The sequence below is a fragment of the Adiantum capillus-veneris genome, chromosome 22 (assembly GCF_014529385.1).
Source record: "Adiantum capillus-veneris isolate H3 chromosome 22, ASM1452938v2, whole genome shotgun sequence".
Taxonomy (NCBI): Eukaryota; Viridiplantae; Streptophyta; class Polypodiopsida; order Polypodiales; family Pteridaceae; genus Adiantum; species Adiantum capillus-veneris.
The window spans coordinates 132,635,641-132,657,752 of NC_140952.1; the positions used below are offsets into that span (position 1 = coordinate 132,635,641).

Below are 22,112 nucleotides of genomic sequence, written 5' to 3' on the forward strand. Positions count from 1 at the left end.
GGTTCAGCTCCATTAAGACTTCCATAGGCTAAGGCTCCAAAACTTTAATTGAAAAATCCAAATGGTCAAAGCTGCGAAAATTGGATGGTGGAGGGAAGACTCAAAAGTCTTATCACATCCCTAACAAGGAGGGGGCAAGCCCTTAGAGTACGGGAGGAGAGATAAATACACATACATACTCCAAAGCTTCCCTAGAGGGACTGGGCACATGGCTGACTCCTAGGCCAGTTTCCTACAATCTTCCCTTAAATCCTATTGGAAGGCCATAGAGGTGGACCAATGAGAATTAGGCTACAATAAAATTAGTCTAATTGATTTAAAAATTCTTGATAAAATAACCAATAGAAATGAAGCTCCCTAGAAGACTATTGGACAGTCTACCAAGGGGTCAAATGAGCATCTAGCAGCCCAATTGCTTGCCTGATTCGTATTGGCCAGAAGACTAATAGGTCCAATGAGAGTTTTGATGAATTATTTAATTACCTAAATCTCTCACAAAAGGTAAAAGAGGGACACATGTCACAAGGCTATCAATTATGCCTCTAATTTGTGATTGGCTAAGCTTTGTAGGAGCCAATGAGAGGCCATCAAGAGTAATTTGAAGAGGGGTTGACCAAGAGAGAGAGAGAGAGAGAGGACTGCAATTTTGACTTTCCTACACACACATACAGACACACACAACTCATGTGTGCAAGAAGAACTCCATCTCCTTCTCCAAGCATTCAGAAGTAGAGGCCTACACCAACAACTCTTGGCTATGGAATGCAAATCCAACCAGGAGCCAAGCTTCAATGGCATGCTCATCTCCTCTAACACACTAATTACTAAGCTAAGCTATGCTAATTAGAGTGACTATGTGAGGAGAATACTTATTTCTTTTAAGCTACATCTTCTTCCTCACAATCATCTTCATTTCGTGCTAGCTCTCAACAGTTTTGAAGGTGTGTGAGGTCTTGGGCATGAGGCTAGGGACACTAGGTGTTTTTTTCAAGCATAACTTGGTCCATGAAGCTTCCATATTCATTGTACCAACGAGTTTTGTCAAGGAACACAAGAATTGTATTGTACAAAAGACTGCTTTGATCGGAGAAGCTCTAATACAAAGCCTTTATGGAGGGGGCACCGGCTCCATGTAAATCCGGTCCTCAACTGTTGTCAATTGTTCTATTTCTCTCTCTTTTCAAGTATTGTCAATGCCAATTTAGCTAGGTGTATTTTGCTATGTTGCTTTCTCAAATTAAGTACTCTCTCTATGCTCATTAGGAACTTCTTCTTTATTAAATGCTCACTATGTTATCAATTTCCACTACACACAAGTTACTAGTGCATTAAATGTTACATTGGTATCAAAGCTATTGGTTTCTCTTTTCTTGCTCATGAAGAGAGGTCCTTAGGCTTGCTATAAATGGTTGGTGTTACTAATTGCAAAAGAGTAAGGAGAATAGGGATTTTTCATCCTTGAAGCATGCCTCCTTTACGCAGTAAGCAGGGATACCGTCAATTGTTCTATTTCTCTGTCTTTTCAAGTATTGTCAATGCCAATTTAGCTAGGTGTATTTTGCTATGTTGCTTTATCAAATTAAGTACTCTCTCTATGCTCATTAGGAACTTCTTCTTTATTAAATGCTCACTATGTTATCAATTTCCACTACACACAAGTTACTAGTGCATTAAATGTTACATTGGTATCAAAGCTATTGGTTTCTCTTTTCTTGCTCAAGAAGAGAGGTCCTTAGGCTTGCTATAAATGGTTGGTGTTACTAATTGCAAAAGAGTAAGGAGAATAGGGATTTTTCATCCTTGAAGCATGCCTGCTTTACCCAGTTAGCAGGGATACCGTCGAGAGCTATGATCTTAATAATGGAGTCGTATGGGGCTTGTAACCATTATTGAGCTATTAGAATCTTGACAAGAACCGGTGCTATCTTGGCTCCGTTGAACCCTCTCTTCTATTCCTTGCAATTAATAATATTTGAGCCTCGGGTATAGATGCTTGAGTGCTTATCTTTGAAGGTACAGAGGAGTAGCAACTAGGGCTTGAAGTGCCAAAGTACAAGTAAAAACTTACACCTAAAATTTTCTAGTATGGCTAACAAGGGAAAAGAGATTGAAATGAATGTTGATGGCTTTGATTTTGCTAATGAAAGAGAAACTAATGATGCCCCTATGCTTGTAAACTATCTTGTTTCTAGGCTTCAACAAGCCATGGGCAATCCATCCCTCCAAGGTGAAGTATTACAGCAATTGGGCACCCATGGTATCCTCCAAAATCCCCACCAAGAAGAGAAAGTACCTAGGAAAGCTCTTGTTTAGACTTCCAAAAGAGGACTCTCTCCGATAAGGGAAGAAGAGGAGGATCCGTACGAAGAGCTCAAAAACTTGCTACTCAATGAGACATCTCCCTTCCAAAGGAGAACCCAAGTTTCAATGGTAGAACCCCCATCAACAGAACGAGAAAGAAGTGAGTCTCCTGCCACCTTGGCGGAGATGGCTCCACGAAGACGATGGGTAAAACGCTCGCCAACACCCCCTAAATGGAGAAGACCATTGCATACTTCTCTACACCATAATTCAAAGAGGGAAGAGATAAAACAAGAGAATAAAGTCAAGAAAGAGTTTACCCTCTTCTCCATCTTCTTCATACTCTAACAAGGGAAGAAAAAGGCAAGAAAGAGGTCACCCTCTTCTCCATCTTCTTCATACTCTTCCTCTTCCAAAGAAAGTGATGGTGTAGAAACTCTTATTGCTACCATACATAATAGCATAGTAATGAAGATGGAGAAGATGGCAAGATTAATCATTGAAGCATGGCTTTTGGTTGGATTTGCACTCCATAGCCAAGAGTGTTGGTGTAGGCTTTCAACCTCTACTTGCTTGGAGAAGGAGAGGGAGCTCTTGCACTTTGCACAATGCACAATGAGAGTGTGTGTGGGAGAGTATACCCCTTAAGAAACCCCCTAGCTTGCTTTGGTCGAGCGACCCCCCCCTTGTAGTTCATGCTTGAAGCTCTAGCCAAGTGACAAGCAAGAGGCATTACAAGCAACAAGGGTGGCCTTGGGACAAGTGTCCACCTTTCCCCTTTGAGAGAGAGGACTTGATAAATGCAAAGACAATTAATTAAATATCCTAAATTATCATTGTATCCCTTGGGTGGCCAATCAATAGGCTTCAGGCACACCATGAGAGCAACATGAGGAGAAACTTGATAAGTGTCCGCTTTGCTTTCTTTGTACTAGGCATCCCTTGTGTGAGTGTGTGAGTGTGTGTGTGTGTGTTCTCTCTCATCCTCCTCATGTAGGGCTCGCCCCCTCCTTGTAGGGATTGGATCTTAACTTTTTGACACCTCAAGCCCCTCAAGCTTAGGCCCAGTTCCCACCACAAGCTTGGCTCTTAAGCACTTCAAGCTTGGGACGGGTTCTCACCTCAAGTACAACCCTAGCATCTCAAGCATGACAAGCACCTCAATCATCTCAATCATAAAGCACCTCAAGCATCTCAAGCATCTCAATCATCAGGCACCTCAAGCACCTTAAGCTTAGGCCGGGTTCCATGTCAAACACCTCAAGCTTGGCCCGGGTTCCTTGGCCCGGGTTCCCACCTCAAGCTCAACCCTAGCTTACCTAAGGTCAAAGGACTTTTACACTAGCTATTGGAGGTCTTCAATGAAGATAACCCTAAGGTCTTACGATCCATTGATTAGCCTTTCTCTTTGATAGACCATATCTCATTTGGGCCCCTTTACCATTGACCCTATATTGAGATAGATCTATAAGCACATGTTTATATCTTAGCCCTTGTTCCCATTTATTCTCCGATATTAACACTAGAATGGTAACCTAACAGGACATAAAAGTGTCCTTTCAGGGTTTGGGAAAAAATTCCAAAACCATAGTAGATCCACTCATTTTGAAAAATCCTTTCATGAGCTTATAGTTCAATAACTACTACATATGGAAAAAATGAGAAACTTGTAATTTTTCTCATCACTTGGTCACTACAAGCCTCCAAAGTTGATGGACCAGTGCATTTTGCCCAAAACAACAATTTCTTATGGTTGATTGCATATAAATAAGAGTGGGGATTTTTGTAGGACATGAGATAAAATGCCCCGTTAACTTCAATGGGTTGGTGACCAAAACATATGGTTGCTTTTACCTCACTAATTTTTTTTTGGGCAAAAAAAATAGGTACAAAAAAGTTGCATTTTTGCCATTCTGTGGACCTATCATCAAAGTTTCTATAGTCACACTCAATACAGATACTATATACATCTTTTCTTGGTTCCCTTTGGGCCTTTGGATTCAAAAGGATCCATAGAGCATGTCAAAAGGATAATGGATCTCTTAGAATTGGAACCTTGGGGGCAATGATAAAGTGCTAAATACAGCAAACATGAAAAAACTGGATTTAGCATTATGACCTCTAGAAACCCATAGAAATTACTCAATATCTAGCCAAGTTTGTAGTCTATGATTATATATGGTTACTACCTACAAAATACACACAATTGGCCTAAGAAACTAGCAATATTGAGAAAGTTATACTTGCTACTCTAAAATGTATCGTATTCTTCAGCAAAATAAAAAAACTCAACCATCATCATATACTATGCTATATAGCATAGTAGGTCCCCCAAAACTCAAGGAGCCAAAAACAGGACCCGTTTTTTCACACAATTTAGGTTCAAAAATGTTGTGCAAGAGTAAGGTTAATGGTGAGATCGATACTCCAAAAAAAATGCTAAGTTTTTTTCAGCTCATAAGGCAACTTTGTGGATATATAGCACCTAGAAATTCATTTTCATACTCTTCAAATAATTCAAGCAAAATGGTCACTTAACAGGACACAAAAGTGTCCAAGGACATAAAAGTGTCATGTTACCATTCTAGTGTTAAATGATTAGTTTAATATGAGAAAATCATTTGTATTGGTTAGATATTAGATTATAGGACACCAAAATTACTATGCTAAGTTAGCAAAAAGGTACTATGGCACCTTTCAGATTCTTAGGCCAATCAAGGAGATGACCTATCAACTCAAGTTGTCCAACCATTGTCTCATACACAATTCCTTCCATGTGAGCCTACTAGAGCCTTACAAAGGGGAGCCACCTCAAGAAGAAACCGATGAGGACCCACCAGAGATCCAGGACCAAGAAGAGGTGTTGCAGTCCGAGTCCAATCTCCGACTGCAAGAAGATAAGGTATTACAAGGTGGTAAGACTATACAATTAAAGGATAACATTATCCTTGTCAATGCTTACAATGAGTTTCTAGGGTAAGAAAATGTAAATACGTGTAAATGAACAAAATTCTCGTCTTATAAGACTCTCTTTTTCTTTATTGTGCACAAATGTTAACAAGCATGCATGCTTAGGAGCATGTTTGTGGAGGCGACGTTTCCCAAACACCAAGTAGAGTTTGTCACTCCACTAAGGAAGATTGATACAAACTAATGTGCAGACATGCTTGCGGTAGCTAAGGCTCTCAAGCACCAAATGGACTAGTCATCCATTCTGCAATGGTGTCGTAGGGTAAAATAGGGATCCTCTACCCGCTAGCAAACAGACTAATGACTAGGCTCTATCTTCTCTACGTCATAGGGGAGGACGACTATGATTTCAAGAGAGAGGTAATTTCATAAAAACTAATATATAATTCTCCAAAATGATTTTAATGATCATTTAATATGGGGAAGTACTAGGCGAGTAAAAGCTAGAATATTGGTAAGGCTTCCAGAACGGTCTTTGCAGGGATCCAAAGGAGATAAAATAGGGATTCAAAGGGGACCAGTCTGCAAAAGAGAAATGTGCATCACTGGAGCTTAAAAGACCTTAGGTTCAACTCCATTAAGACTTGCATAGGCTAAGGTTCTAAAACTTTAATTGAAAAGTCCAAATGCTCAAACCTAGGAAAATTGGATGGTGGAGGGAAGACTCAAAAGTCTTCACACATCCCTATCAAGGAGGAGGCGAGCCCTAAGAGTAGGGGAGAAGAGAGAAACATACACAAACACTCCAAAGATTCCCAGAGGGAAGATTGGATACATGGCAGACTCCTAGGCCACAATCGCCCCCAATATTCCCTTAAATCCTATTGGATGGCCATAGAGGTGGACCAATGAGAATTAGGCTACAATAAAATTAGTCTAATTGATTTAAAAATTCTTGATAAAAGAACCAATAGAAATGAATCTCCCTAGAAGACTATTGGATAGTCTACCAAGGGGTCCAATGAGCATCTAGCAGCCCAATGGCTTGCCTGATTCATATTGGCCAGAAGACTAATAGGTCCAATGAGAGTTTTGATGAATTATTTAATTACCTAAATCTCTCACAAAAGGGGAAAGAGGGACACATGTCACAAGGCTATCAATTATCTTTCTGATTTGTGATTGGCTAAGCTTTGCAGGAGCCAATGAAAGGCCAGCATAAGTAATTTATAGAGGGGTTGACCAAGAGAGAGAGAGAGAGGGATGCACTTTTGACTTAAACTTTGATACACACACACACACACACACAGAGCTCATGTGTGCAAGAAGAAATCCTTCTTCTTCTCCAAGCAGTTAGAGTAGAGGCCTACACCAACAACTCTTGGCTATGGAATGCAAATCCAACCAAGGGCCAAGCTTTAATGGCATGCTCATCTCCTCTATCGTGCTAATTACCAAGCTAAGATATGCTAATTAGAGTGATTATGTGACAAGAATACTTATTTCTCGTAAGATACATCTACTTCCTCTCAATCATCCTCATTCACTGGTAGCTCTCCCCATTTTTTAAGGTGTGTGAGGTCTTGGGCCTGGGCCAGGGACTTTTTCAACCATAATTTGGTGCATGAAGCTTCCATCTTCATTGCACTAGCGAGTTTTGTCAAGGAACACAAGAATTGTATTGTACAAAAGTCTCCTTTGATGGGAGAAGCTACACAAATGTTCTATTTGTCTCTCTTTTCAAGTATTGTCAATGCCAAAGTAGCTAGATGTAAATTGCTTTGTCACTTTCTGAAATTAAGCACTCTCTCTATGCTCATTAGGAACTTGTTCTTAATGAAATGCTCACTATGTTATCAATTTCCTCTACACACGATTTACTAGTGCATTAAATGTTACAACCGCCCATTATTCATGCATTTTTTTTTTTGCGAATAATGTATTTTGCAACCTATTTAAGTTTCTATGTTTCAAGAAAAGCTCGTAATTGTTAGAATTGGATTCTTCAATGAATGTAGGGAGATCCCAAATGTGAAGAGAATAGAATTGGAGTGGTCTTGAACTTTATCTTATGCACATTGTAAAATATGTTTATGGCGCACAATGGCATTAGAGCCTTCATTTGTTCCTTCCTTGAATGTCCTCTAGAGGGTTTCTCTTGCAATTTCTCTTACCTTAAACTGATTTTTGAGTAAGACATCTTTTTTTCCTTAGTATTTTTGCTTCATCATGTCACCATTACTTATCGAAATGATACATGTTTCTCCAATACAATTGCTTATGTTTGAGATGCATTGACATTCGTTATGTACATATACCTACTGAACTTATTCTTCAAAAGCTACCTCCCCATCTAGCTTTGATCAACCCTATAAAGTATTTAGGTTTTCACTTCTTGAAGAAAGCTTGCAGAAAAATTGCAGCTAGGACTATTTTTAAAAACCTATACTTTTTTAGAAGTACTACCAAATGCCTAGTTCCAGGACTAGATCAAGCTCCATTAGAGATTTGTGGCCCTTCCATTTATATGTAGAGAGAGAGAGAGAGAGAGAGAGAGAGAGAGAGAGAGAGAGAGAGAGAGAGAGAGAGAGAGAGAGAGAGAGAGATGATCACTTCTCTTATGCAAGAGTGGAGCCATGATTTTGGCTAGTTTAAATTTTTTCAAAAATTTGTTATTTAAATACATTTTCAAATTTCCCTTTGTAAAGAGATTGAGGCATCTTTGAAATTATCACCATGAACTGCAACATAGCTCTATGTGTAGGTGTACATGAACACTACTTATTGAGTCATCTATGCATGCTCTCACCCTTAATGAATTTTGTCTAATGAATATCTTGATAAGTAGTTATGGTGGAAAAACAAGGTAAAGGGTCGTTAACCCCGAAAATGATACATTGAAAAAACTATTCATAAGAGGCCATAGAATGAAGTGACCCCATTTTTTTCACATCATCACGAGGAAGGAGGGTGAACATCATACATATTCATACAATTATAACCACACATCGCTATACCTTTTACATCATCAAGGGGCCACATATATTGTGGTAAACCTTCCCAAAGGGCGAGTGGGTAGTACCCATCGAACATAGTCCATAAGCTGCAAACCCTCTTTTTGACTATTAAGGAGTGTACCTATGCTGAACTTGACATAGTTGCATTAACAAGATCTCATTGAGAAATATGTATCGCATGACAACAACATTACATAGTTACTAAGGTCTAGGTGGCATAAGCATTAGTTTCTTGCAATCCAAACTATGCAGTGAGTTAATAAAGGGTTAGGAGTTTTTCATTTAATGTAGTCAAATGGTTAGTCAAAAGTCATTATGAACAACAACAAAAAGGTAGAGAGGGGTTATTATTTTTGGAAGCCAAAAAAACGGCATGGCTTACACCCCTTTTCATGAAATTTCCCATATTAACTTCGATAAAGATGACTGAGCAATTCGCAAGAGCACAATGTGCATGCAACCTAGCCCTAAGGCTCAACCAACTAATCTAGGCTAAATTTTGGGTTAATAAGTGACCTCATTAATAGAATAGAAACCAAAGATCTCAATGGTTTAGATGCAAAAGTAGGGCCAATAAGTACAATAAGTAATAAACTATTCAAATGTACCCATGTCTCCTTTTTTTTACCAAGGCTTTTTCTAGAATAGAAACCAAAGATCTCAATGGTTTAGATGCAAAAGTAGGGCCAATAAGTACAACAAGTAATAAACTATTCAAATGTACCCATGTCTCCCTTTTGTACTAAGGCTTGTTCTAGAAAGCCAAAAAAGAGGCTAAGCATGAAGAAGAGGCAACACTATATTGGGCATGTCCTCTTAAGACCCTATGCAATCCTTAGTCTATGAGAGTGTGTTGATGTATTAAGATAAAACTTATACACAAAAGAACATATTGTTCAAAAGATGACTATCACTAGACATTAGGAAGGTGGTGCGCAAAAAAATGATTCATCATTCGACTCATTTGTGCATAATATAATCAGAATAAAATAAAATTCTAGTTATCCTATACATCAGGATTAAACCAGTAATGAGGATGAAATACGCGCTTATCTCCAAGGTCGAACAACAATGCTAAACCTTTTTAATTCAAGATAGAATTCTCCCTTGCATTCATATAGTCAAGACAACAGATCTTTGTTAGACTTGGTTACGTATGGCAAGTGTCAAAGAACCTATCAGTTGTTATCCATGTCAAACTTAAAAATCATTAGCCTACCTGCTGTCTTAAATAGTACTTAAAAGTACAAAAATATGAGCAAATATCAAGTAATTTCCACTTTTTTCCGGGTTGAAATTTTCCAAGCCAAAACTGCATTCTCAGAATAATAACCACATGATCATGAAAGCCTCAAAGTGGCCTTTTACTTTATCCAAGAGTTCAAAACCGTTCTAGCCATTCATAAGCTAACCACACCTTGTATACAAAATTTCAAAGTGATTTAAGAATCCATGTTTTGCAACTACGACCATGTTGTATGGACAAGAGTCCGACCCTTCAAATAGTGGGACAAAAAGTACTTAGTGGACAAAATATTTCCAAAGTCAACAACTTAGGATATCCAATAGAAAAACTATGCCCATAGTCAACGACTTAGGAGAAGAGCCCTTATAAAGCTAGGATACTCCAAACCATTTTGGATGAGAACTACATACTTCAGCCAAAACAGCCCTGATAAGCAATACTTTAAGACAATTAAGTTAGATCAAATACTCAAGCAATCCCAGACTAAGAATCAATAGAATACAGAAGTCTATGCCAAAAAGACAAGAGATAGCACAATAAGGGAAAAAATCAATAAAGCAAATCAGAGCAGTTACTATTAGCTAACAACCAAAATTAAACTAGATAAATCAATATCAATTCAAACTATTTAGCTAGACGAGAGTCAAGGAGACTAGATAGGGAGTTCATAACTTGAACTAAGAGTCCATAATATTCCTAGTAGAAAAGAAAATATGCATTTATCTATGCTTTTCTAGAAGAAGATCATAATCTACTATGTAAGATCAACAATTCCATTGTATTATGCTTCAAAAATCCTCACTCTAGTAGAGCAAACAATTAAACCTCAATAGAAACTATTCCTGTTGCTAGAATCATTCCTAGAACTTTGGAGGCTATGCCAAATCTAAAATCAAACCAGTGAGTATAGATTTTGAGTCCAAAAGTAAAGCCATAGTGTTCCACACAACCCATTAATCCATGCCAACTTTATCTTTAAAAGAAATAAATTAAATCTTTGCTAGACAACAGTCTAGGTCCTTGTCTTGAGGTACAATTTATTTACACTAGCCATTAGCCTATTAGAGAAAGTACTAGTATGATGTCACTCTAAAAACACCCACATATACAACTAGCTAGTCATCCTTAAAAGTGTAAGCCCAAAATCATTTTCCATGCCAGCGAGAAGTGGAATCAGCTATTCGAATTTGCTATACCAACTTAGTCAACTGAAACAATGCCCCAAGATTATGAGCAAAGCATTAGTATTACTTAAGACAAAGTAGTCAGCAAGAGCAAGAAAAGTCACCCAAAAGTACTCTAAACAGATCAAATCAACCTGGTATGTTGAGATCAGAAATAAGAGCCAATGAGGTAAGTAGCATTAACAGAGTTTAATGAAAGCTAAAATGCACTGCAACTAAAACCCGGATTTTTAGTAATATGTACCGTGTTGAAGCATTCCCAATTTTTATGAAAAAGCCATATCAATTGTTTCTTTGTCAGGTATTACAACCAACCACTCAATCAAACAACATTAGGACACGGATCTGAGGTAGTAGGGACAAAGACAACCCCATATTCTTTTATGCACATGATTGCATGCCCAACAAAAATTAAACCTTTCCTTAACCATAAGTCGCATCAGTGGTGTGCCAAATGCACATCTGAAATACCATACCCTCTCATAGTTATAAGATGACATGGTAGCTTTAAAGTGAATTCAAAAATTACTGGAAGCAGTCAAGAGAGTAACTCCAACATTGTGATGTTAACAGCGAAGGAAAAACTCACAATTCTTCCCTACAACCTGATCGTCTCGAGCTACAACCAATTCAACCAAGAATTAGTATGCCAGAAATCAGGATTACTAAAGTAACTCAAGCAAGTGTAAGCCATGCACATGATGTGATCAAGAAAATTAAGCTAAAACAATGTTAATCCTTCAAAAATACAGTGAGCCACTTATACTCTTTTTTTAAAAAATTGGCATTAGTATACAAATGAAAAAAGGGAAACAATTGTAGAATGTTATAGATGTCATGTTATAGAATGTTATAGATGACATGTTAAGATGTTACCAAATTAGCAAACTCCTAATGAATGAAGCCCATAACAATCAGTGACTCACAGAGTATCATCACTTGAAAAACTTACACTCACTTATTCATGTTCTTGAAATTAAGAAAACATAGATTCCAAGCCTAAGTGAGGGATATAGAAATTCCCTCACCTTTATATAGAAATTGGGCTTGGTCTTGGCATGGGAACTAGCAGCTACCACCACTATAAGAGGAGTTGTCGAAAACTGTCAACATTGCCACGGAAAAACAAAGGAGAAAGGAGAGAGAAACATTTGTGTGGGCGGCAATAACCGTGGCTACGAACGCGGTAGTGGTTTGTCAGCAATAGGCGCGGTAATAGTCGCGGCAATATACCCGTTGCTATTACCACGACCTTTGTTGCTGCTATTACCGCATATATTACCGCCAAACGCGAGTTCAAAAATAAAGGTGCTCATTTGGGCCACCCAAATTTGGCTGGCCCAAATGAGCACCTTTATTTTTGACCTGCATAAAAACAATAAGACATCAATTGTTTTTTGGAAAAGTATAAAAGATACTAAAGAACTGAAATTGAATTTACTTTACCTTGACAATTAAAAATGTAGAAGATCAACTATTTCAAAAAAGTTACAATAAAAAGTAAATAGTTGTATATACATTGTGCCACATTGGGACTTTACGAAAGTTTTGAAAAAATATTTTTTTATCTAATCCTCGTCGTCGTCCAGAGGCACGTATGTTGGATCACTTTGACTCTACATATACACAAACCAAATTAAACAATTATCCACAGCTCAAAACAATTGACACAAAATTACTTGTTTAAACTTACCGCTTGTAGTGGTCCAACCGCCGCGTCGAACTGCTCGCGAGAGATGTGATTGTTTTCAAACAACCATCGCCAAGTTGTATGTTGCTCCCGATACTTGACCATCTCTCTGGTTGGTCGAGAGAGAGTGACATTTTCCTAAGTTAGCAATAACAATATCAAATTATCAACTACAATCTTTACAATCAACGATTGACGTTATAATTCAAATAATCTTACATATTTATCCTTCCAAGATCCCTTGCCTCCTGAGCCATAGTGGGTGGGAGTTTGTCTTGCGCGGGCCTCGCGTTGTTGTCTATATGATGAGCCCGTCGCAGCTTGATTGCTCTTCTCTTGAATTGCCCACTCCCCACTCCGCGTCTGCCATGTTGTCACCGTGGTAACTCCTGTCTAGATCTCTGACCTGGTTGGCTGCTACGTGCCACACACTGGACTGCTTGTTTTTTAGAAATGTCTTATGTAGCCCTCCAACCATTGTTGTGAAAAACGTTGATCGGGGGCATTTGGAAATCTAGCTAACAGAGCGTCCTAAATGTACCGTGCATGATCGGGCAGTTGGTCTCTGAACTTTATGAAACAATTCTTATACGTTGAATGTATAAGAATTTGTAGATGGCGTTGAAATGCCCTGCCCTGTGCTGGGCCGAAATCAATCTCCCCGCCATATTTAACCTTGTAGTAGCACCCATGCGTGTCTGGCACGGGTGCATCAGTATCCTCGTCCTCTATGTTAGGGCGGCACGCTCTCAAAGTGGGGACTCCGCTCCCCCACCACTACCAAAACATGCGAAACCACAAGATCCACCGTTGCTTCGTCTCTCACGGCACTCGCTTCCCTGAGACGAGCATCGACGCACGCTGCTAGAGGAAGTCCGTCGATGACGTTCTGGCAAAGCCGGAGTGGAATGGAGTGGCGTAGGACCTTGTGATGCCATGGGAGTAGGACCCTGCGATGCAACTAGAGTAGGACCCTGCGATGGAATAGGAGTAGGACGAATGGAAGGGAGAGTAGAGGGAGGTGCCATTGGTGCGAGGCTCTGTAGGTAAGGAGTCCCTCCATGACTCTCCCATGGTGTAGTCTGTGGAGAAATGCCGTACGTTGCAAGCTGCTATGGAGTGTAGCGGCCAAACAAATCCTCCGTCGAAGAGAGGTATTGCTCTCGTAAAGAGATAGCCTATTGTAAGTCAGGATCTACGACCGGTGCATGAATCTGAGAAGGGTAGGTGTAGGATGGCCATGCCTGCAAATAAAAAAAAATAAAACCTATGACACTCATGGTTTATGGTTAACTACGTAGAAATATTATTTATTTCTTTGCTTGTTCTCACCGACTCAAGACTCGGGTCCACTACAGGCGATGTCCACCCCGGGTGGGAGCCCACCTTAGATGTGAACCAACCAAAAGAAGAGGGAGCTGGTTGTTCCTCACTAGTCGGTCTGTTGTCACATCTACATTACAAAGAGCAATATAAGATTAAGCTTTCCACCCTACTCACTAATCTAAATCTACGTACACAAGTATATTACCACACAAACACGTAGATGCATATACATACTAGTAGACCTAAGTAGAGGCTAGTAGTGCCAAAGGTCAACTGCACCTCTTTAGATATCATCGCAGTCTCAACCGTGGTAAAACCAAAGCTACGTTGCGGTAATCCATGCATGAGTGGATCAATGACCGCAATGCCACAATTAAAAAAGGATTATACCCAAGAGGAAGCATCTAACCTGCGGATGCTATGCTCCCGTACTTAGTGCCTACATAAATGCATAAACAGATATATATGTACACACATACATATGTTAAGGTTGTAAATGTAGCCATCGTTTTGTGTTCGCTGCACCTAAATTCAACATCTGAGTGATCAATTGATCATAGCATTACAATTCTAATGTAATGCAATAAGTAATTCTATTTCTCTCACTCTATCTCTCTCTCTCCATCCTAGAGTCATGTCTGCGCCTCCATGTAAAGCAAGAACTCTCAGAGATGAGAAGCCAAACATGGACAACATCTTCTGCCGAGGCATGGAGGTCTTGGCTAAGATCATGTGGCTTTGGACTTGGGCACCTCTTTTTTGGGCTTCGCGTACGTCCACAAAAGCAACCATAGGGACCACGAACAGCTTCATCCTGTTATTGCAAAACATAGATCAGCATGTTTTACAAGTGGAACACATTGTCTTCTATCTACACCCTCGAAGCTTGGGGATGGGCTGCCCTTCGCTTTCTCTTTCTTTCTCTCCCTCTCTCCCTCTTTCCCTCTCTTTCCCTCTCTCTACCTCTACCTCTCTTTCTCCCTCTTTTCCTCTATCTCTCTCTTTCTTTCTCTCCCTCTTTCCCTCTCTTTCTTTCTCTCTCTCTCTCTTTCTCTCTCTCTCTCTCTCTCTCTCTCTCTCTCTCTCTCTCTCTTTCCCTACCTCTTTCCCTCTATCTCTCTCTTTCTTTCTCTCCCTCTCTCTCTTTCCCTACCACTTTCCCTCTATCTCTCTCTTGCTCTCCCTCTTTCCCTCTCTTTCTCTCTCTCTCTTTCTTTCTCTCCCTCTTTCTTTCTCTCTCTCTCTCTCTCTCTCTCTCTCTCTCTCTCTCTCTTTCTTTCTTTTCTCTCCCTCTTTCCCTCTCTATCTCTCTCTTTCTTTCTCTCCTCTCTCCCTCTTTCCCTCTCTATCTACTCTCCCTCTACTTCTCTCTTTCTTTCTCTCCCTCTCTTTCCCTCTCTCTACCTCTACCTCTCTCTCTCTCTCTTTCTCCCTGTTTGACTCCATCTCTCTCTTTCTTTCTCTCCCTCTCTCTCTTTCCCTCTATCTCTCCCTCTCTCTATCTACTCTCCCTCTTTCCCTCTCTATCTCTCTCTTTCTCTCCCTCTCTCTATCTACTCCCCCTCTATCTCTCTCTTTCTTTCTCACCCTCTCTATCTACTCTCTCTCTTTCCCTATCCCTATTTCCCTCTATCTCTCTCTTTCTCTCCCTCTCTCACTCTATCTCTCCCTCTCTTTATCTATCTCTCTTTCTTTCTCTCCCTCTCTATCTACTCTCCATCCATCTCTCTCTTTCTTTCTCTCCCTCTCTCTCTTTCCCTCTATCTCTCTCTTTCTCTCCCTATTTCCCTCTCTTTCTCTCTCTCTCTCTATGTACTCTCTCTCTTTCCCTATCCCTACTTCCCTCTATCTCTCTCTTTACCTCTCTCACTCTATCTCTCCCTCTTTCTCTCTCTCCCTCTATCTCTCTCTATCTCTACCTCTACCTCTCTTTCTCCCTCTTTCCCTCTTTTCCTCTATCTCTCTCTATCTCTACCTCTACCTCTCTTTCTCCCTCTTTCCCTCTTCCCCTCTATCTCTCCCTCTCTCTCTCTCTCTCTACCTCTACCTCTACCTTTCAATCTCCCTATTTCCCTCTCTCTCTCTCTCTCTCTCTCTCTCTCTCTCTCTCTCTCTTTATCTAACATTTCTCTACCTCTCTCTCTCTCTCTCTCTTTATCTATTTCTTTCCCTCTCTTTAAATCTCTCTCTTTATTTATTTATCTCTCTCTCTCTATTTCATCTAACACTATCCAAACAATCATTCCCAAAATGTGCATGACAAATCAATCATTTCCAAACGTGCGTAGCAAAGCAACCATTTGTAAATGTGCTTAGCAAAAGAACCATATTAAACAAGCCGTGCGAAACAACCGTTTCCTAATGAATGACGTATGTTATAATGGATTCTCTATTTTCTCTATTTTCTTAATCTGTGTGTGTATGTGTGTGTGTGTGTGTGTGTGTGTGTAGTAGAAAACAAAAGGGGAAGAGGGAGGATGTGCTTTTGTGTTTACCTCATCTTTGTAGCGCGGTTTGAATAGGTTGTGCGTCCAAAGAAGATGGCAGAATACCCCCTTTCCCGAAACTTGCATGAAACCCTCGTCGACGAAACTTGAGAAGCTTGGAGAAGGAGAGAGGGGGAAGGGAGATATGGGGGGGGGGGGGGGGGGAGGGAGGGGAGGCTTGTTGAAGGAGAGAGAGATGGGGAGTGGAGGAGAGGAGGAGGGGGAAGCTTGTGAGCGATGGCGGAGAGCAAGAAACGCAGGGAAGGCAGGGTATGTTTAAAAAACGCGGCATACTCTGCCTTATTTCGTTTTTTAGGCGCCAGTTATTACCGCGACTATTACCGCCCATATTATTGCGGACAGTCATTTCAAATGGATACATGCGATTCCGAGGTTGTGGGGGGGGGGGGGGGGGGGGGGGGGGGCAAACCACCCCCCCTACCTTTAGCTAGACATTATTTCATTTTTTAGCCTTTTGCGTTTTTTGATGAAGATTTTTATTTTTTTATGGATACTTTATTTGTAGTACTTTTAAATGTTAAATAATTGAATATTTTTATGGATACTTTATTTGTAGTACTTTTTTATGGATACTTTATTTGTAGTACTTTTAAATGTTAAATAATTGAATTTTTAAAATCTTTTTTAGTTGAAAAATCATTTCAACACTCATTGTCATTTATTCCCTTTGACTTTAACTATATGTAATTTTTCTAATGGAATTAAGTGTAATTTTTCTGATGACTAAATAAACAACCTTTCGTGTGTGCAGGACATCGACTGGGATGACCGGGGTCCTCCAGGAGGCCCAAAGCGAGATCGTTGGCTCAAGAAAAAACTATCTTGTGCTTGCACCAAGTGCAAAAGGGCAATTCCGCGCTTGAGACGCATTGCTTTGGAGCACGTGGAGAACGAAGGGCTTTCGCATCCTCGAAAAAGTGCTCGGAGAGATGATAGCACGACTCACCCGTCGCTTGAGGAGGTTCCCCATTGGTCTGTGTTCGATGGTGGTGCACCGGCACGCAAGGCCGAACGACAGAGGCAAGAGCGACTGGGCGATTTGGGTGCACCGCATGGTGATCCTGCCGTTGGCTCTACGTCGGCAGCTACTACGGTGTCTTCTTCACACTTTGAGGTAGAGGATGAGTACGTGTTTGACATGTGTGATGAGTTACTAGCTCATGAGCGTGACGTGTGCGAAGAACATTGTCAGCCCTGCACTGAACAGGCTGCCGAAATGGAGGATAGATTGATGACGAGTGCCCGAACACCTCTTACAACGGTGCATGGTACTCGGTGCTCCGAGCATCGTTGGAAGTACTCCACTTGCAAGCAAAATTCAGTTGGAGTAATGCAAGTGTCAATGCACTTCTTCTGTAAGTATAGAATGTGGCTTTTATATACTCTCTCCCTCTCTCTTTATGGTGTTGTCTTCTAGGAATTATACTAATACGCATGTTTGTTGTAGTTTGATGGGCAAAATATTGCCAGTTGATCATCACATGCCTTCAGATCGTCGACGAGCTAGATTGTATGTCACTGCACTTGGAATGGAGTATGAGTGCATCCATGGGTGCATCAATGATTGCATGCTATACCCCAATGAGCATGCACATGCTACCTCATGTCCCGTGTGCGGGGAGGCACGATACAAAATAGGTGTGAGCAAGGCACACTTGCCCCGCAAGGTATTAAGACATTTTCCATTAATTCCTCGCATCCAACACATGTTTAAAAGCAGGTCTACCGTGTAGCTTCTTGCGTGGCACGCAAACCATCGCTCAAAGATGGAATGATGTGTGTCCCTGCCGATTCACCTGCATGGAGGCACATCGAAACTCAATGGCCAGAGTTTGGGTTGGAGCCTCGACACTTGAGGCTTAGGTTAGCAAGTGATGGTGTCAAGCCCTTCGGCACTAAGTCTACTTCATGGAGTACTTGGCCTGTGGTGATCGTCAACTACAATATTCCACCATGGGAGACAACACCAACAAAGAATGGGAGTATGCATGAGGCTACGTACCAAAGGTAGAGTACTCATATACCTAAACCATATTGTCTCCCTATTTGTTGAAATTATCTTTAATATGTATCTGATAAATTAATATTTTTTTCTATCTTGTAGTGCCTTTCCTTTAAGTCTATGTGGTCAAAAGGTCGTCACTTTCGTATGCGCCACATTGACGAGCGTAGAACCACAATGGATTGTGCCATCATGGGCAACTTTGACACAAACGGTGATGAAACCAGGTACTACGGAAGTATTGAAAGGATACTAAAGGTTTATTTTAGAACCTTTCATAGCTTCATCTTCGAGTGAAAGTGATTTGCAAATGTGTCTAGAAGACATGAGAATGGCCTCTACATGGTGGACTCTAGTGTGCATCACACAGGGAGGTATGACAATTTAGTTTTACCGTGCAATTGTGAGCAGGTCAGTGACATGTACCTTTTTCATTCTTATTTACTTGTTGTTTCGTTAGTTATACCAATGTTACTAACGTTGAGCTTCTATTTTATAGGTCATCTATATCCCAGCAATACACCAACCAAAACTTTGGTTCGTAATTCCCGTAACACATCGGGGGAGAACCATTTTTTCCACTAATGAAGTGGTGACTATCTTCGACCCTCTTCCACCTCTGACTTTGGATGAGGTGGAAACAGAGGAGAGGGAGGTCGATGAATCAAGTATGGCGGCAACAAGTCTTAGCGAGGATGATTGTCATGATGATGAAGATGATGAGATGGAGGATGACGAATTCGAAGATGATGAAGGTGGCAATTCATCCACAAACAACAATTCCGTTTCTCTCTTTATTGATTTAGGAGCCATGGGCTTAGAATTGGATGATGCTTCATGTAGAGATCTTTTGGAAGATGATTCATAAACATTTTGTAGTTATGAAGTTTTTTGATCGTGTAATCCATTCACCTCTCTCTCCCTCCTCTTTTTCTCTTTAGATTTGAGAATATGCTCAATTATGTTAACCAATTGACAATGATTATTTTAGTTGTAAACAAGGGTAATCTTAGGCTGGGTTCAGACGAGGCTGAAGGAAGAAAGACTTTCTGCAAGTCTACTGCCGCCTCGTCTAAACGGTGTTGGAGGAAGAAGAGTGAAAAACAGAGAGTTGCGGAGAGAGGCCAACAGCTCTTCCGAGGGGGGGGGGGGGGGGTGTCGGAAGAAAAATGGCGGGCCCGAAGGAAGGTGATATCTATTGTAGCAAATAGGCTTTTGCCACGCAACTTAAACGCCCTTGTGGAAAGCATTTCCGCCGTAGCATATAGAGCGGGCCTTATATCCCCCCTCTTTCTCTTTCTCTCTCTCTCTCTCTCTCTCTTTCTTTCTCTTCATTTTTATAACTGAAAATTATATACAATACTCTTTAATTTTTATTGAGAGGAGGGAAACACCAAAATTTGAAGGGGGGGGACGGGGGGCGGGGGGGGGAGGGAATTAATCCAGAATTTGAAAGTTTAGGCGCTAAATTTGGGCAGCGTATATAACAACGGTAATGGACGCAGTAATAACCTCGGTAATAATAGCGGTAATAACAACGGATACAGTCGCGGTAATACTTTAAACACAAAAAAAACCTCCCGCCCTCTTCTCTCTTGTTTCTCTCATTGAATTTACACCTTCTCTCTACAAAACGCGGTAAAACAGCGCGATAAACACATGGAGATTTTCATAGTGCACTCCTTACTTGCATAGCCAGTTGTGTGTGTGTGTGTGTGTGTGTGAGTGTCAGGGAGATCTTTGGGAGCTGGTAGTAGCTATCCACAACATCCCCTCAATGCAAAGCTTTGAGCCATCTTCTCTTAATGTAAAGCTAGTGGGTACAAATCTAGGTGCTTAGGCTATGTCGTCCAAACCTTGGGAAGGAGGAGAGACATTTGTATGTAGCAAAGATGCAATGTCGGATCACAAATTAAAGGGGGTGAGAGGGAGCTCGAGCGTGGCACATCAGAGGGTATGGAGGGGAGGGACTCGCTATCTGAGTGAGAGAAAACTAGCTATCAAAGAAAAAAATCCAATATTTAGCTAAGCATCTACTAACCCCATAAAAGGGGGAAGGTCCCATAGGGGTTAATCAAGCTGAGAATAGCTACAGAAGATACAATGAGAGAAATCGGGGGAAGAGAGAGAGAGAGAGAGAGAGAGAGAGAGAGAGAGAGAGAGAGAGGAACATGTGGCGGATGGTGAGCTCTCAGTTACTTTTTGCTAGCTCAGTATATATAGAGAATCTAGAGATAGGTAGGGTAGCTAATTATAATTATAAGTACTTGAATACTTGTATCCTTCAGTAGGCCGTAGTGTGCGCTACTTGCAATAAACAAACTCTCAAAACATAAACATATAAAGTGTCATATCAAAATTAGATTGTTCAATGAGAAAAACAAGAGCCATTGGACGGCCCAATTTGTTAGCTAGTTGAAAAATATAACTGCTCCTTGGTCTTTTCCCATCTTGAGTTACAATGTCAAAATCAGTTCACACAATTAAGAGTCTGTTTGGGTTTAACTATGCAGCTAAACAAAAATCCTTATTGAGAATAATCCCACAAAGAAATCTCTCCTAGGGCATCGCATGATGACCCGTCCATAATTAGCAAGGAGCTGCCACTGCTGATCCTATGAAGCTCCCCATTGTCTCTGCTGTCGTGAAATTCCGTCGCAATTGGCATCCCCGCGGACATCTCTCCCGCATGCTGCATATGATCCTCACTTTGACAAAACACGTCAAACATAGAGACAAAAGGATGCTCACTAGTTTCAGCTGTGGCCATGGCATTGTAATCTAGGAGTGTAGACAAATAGTGCCCATGTGCAGCTGTTGCAGTGACTTGAGGACTAACATATGAATAATTAGGGGAATTGATCTCCCACTGCATGATTTGTTGTGATATATTGCCGCCAGCTTTGACTTGTTGCTTCAACTTCACTACATTGCCTTCACCAGCTTGAATGGAAAAGTTCTGTCCCTCAATAATATGTCTGATGATCTGCATTTGTGAGATTGATAGTGTAGCTGCCATGGCCGCAGTTCCTTGTATGTCGCGAGGCGAGGACGAGATTGGGCATGGCAAAATATCGATCAGCTCCGGGAAATTGAGTACCGCCGCTTCACCCTTGAGACAGCGAGCCGCAACATCGTAGGCACGAGCTGCCATCTCCGCGGTCGGGTAAGAGCCTAGCCATATTCTGGTCTTCTTTTTGGGCTCTCGGACCTCCGAAACCCACTTTCCCCAGCTTCTCTTTCTGACTCCATGGTATGAAGCGCTCGGCTTGGGGGGCAAGGGTGGCGTTATCATCGGCATCGTTGAGTAGGATTGACTGCGATCCGAACCAGGCGAACCACGGTTGACACCAAGGGGCTCATTGGAATCCATGGCTTGCAGCAGAGTGAAGGAAAGATCAGGGCCACAACATTAGTACGAGACGCTATCTTCGACTTTCATGGCGTGTACCTCGCTTTTGCTGAAAGCAGTGTATACCCTCTCTCCACTCTTCGCTGGTGCGACCCGGCTGTTAGACGTTGACACCCCCTCTCCTACTCGTACTAACAGCCTCCTTTTCTCTCTCATCGCAATCATGCATCGTGGGCTCTTTTCTTTTTTTTTGTGTTGAAGTGTCACCATTTAGGTCTACATATAGCACATTTTCATACGTGAATGTGTTGCTTCTGATAGCCACACAACTTAGAGCCGGGTTGCACCCATGCTAGTGGGGCGAGGGGGATGCATAGGGTCGCACCCAATTTCAATGCAGAGAAGACAAGCGTAGAAAAGATGACCTGCCTTGCACTCATTGGCTCCTGCAACCCTATGATGAAGGAGGAAGCAGATCTCCCATAACCTTCCGGCCTTACCACCCCCCTTCCCCCTCCCCCCTTCCAAAGAGTGGTAGTAGGGTTACTCGCAGCTTTCGGGTATCGTGCAAATATTT

At 41.2% G+C, this 22,112-nt stretch overlaps 1 protein-coding gene across 1 annotated transcript; it reads right to left on the bottom strand.

Moving 5' to 3' along the window:
• Positions 1–20,526: 20,526 nt before the first annotated feature.
• LOC147430245 (uncharacterized) lies at positions 20,527–21,621 on the bottom strand. Its single transcript, XM_086495584.1, has one exon. It carries the CDS (start codon positions 21,554–21,556, stop codon positions 20,711–20,713), a length of 846 nt encoding a protein of 281 aa, XP_086351710.1. The 5' UTR covers positions 21,557–21,621; the 3' UTR covers positions 20,527–20,710.
• Positions 21,622–22,112: the final 491 nt, after the last annotated feature.

Bases quoted from the DNA above. Each gene is read 5' to 3' on its own strand.
- LOC147430245 (XM_086495584.1), bottom strand. From the start codon at position 21,556: ATGGATTCCAATGAGCCCCTTGGTGTCAACCGTGGTTCGCCTGGTTCG.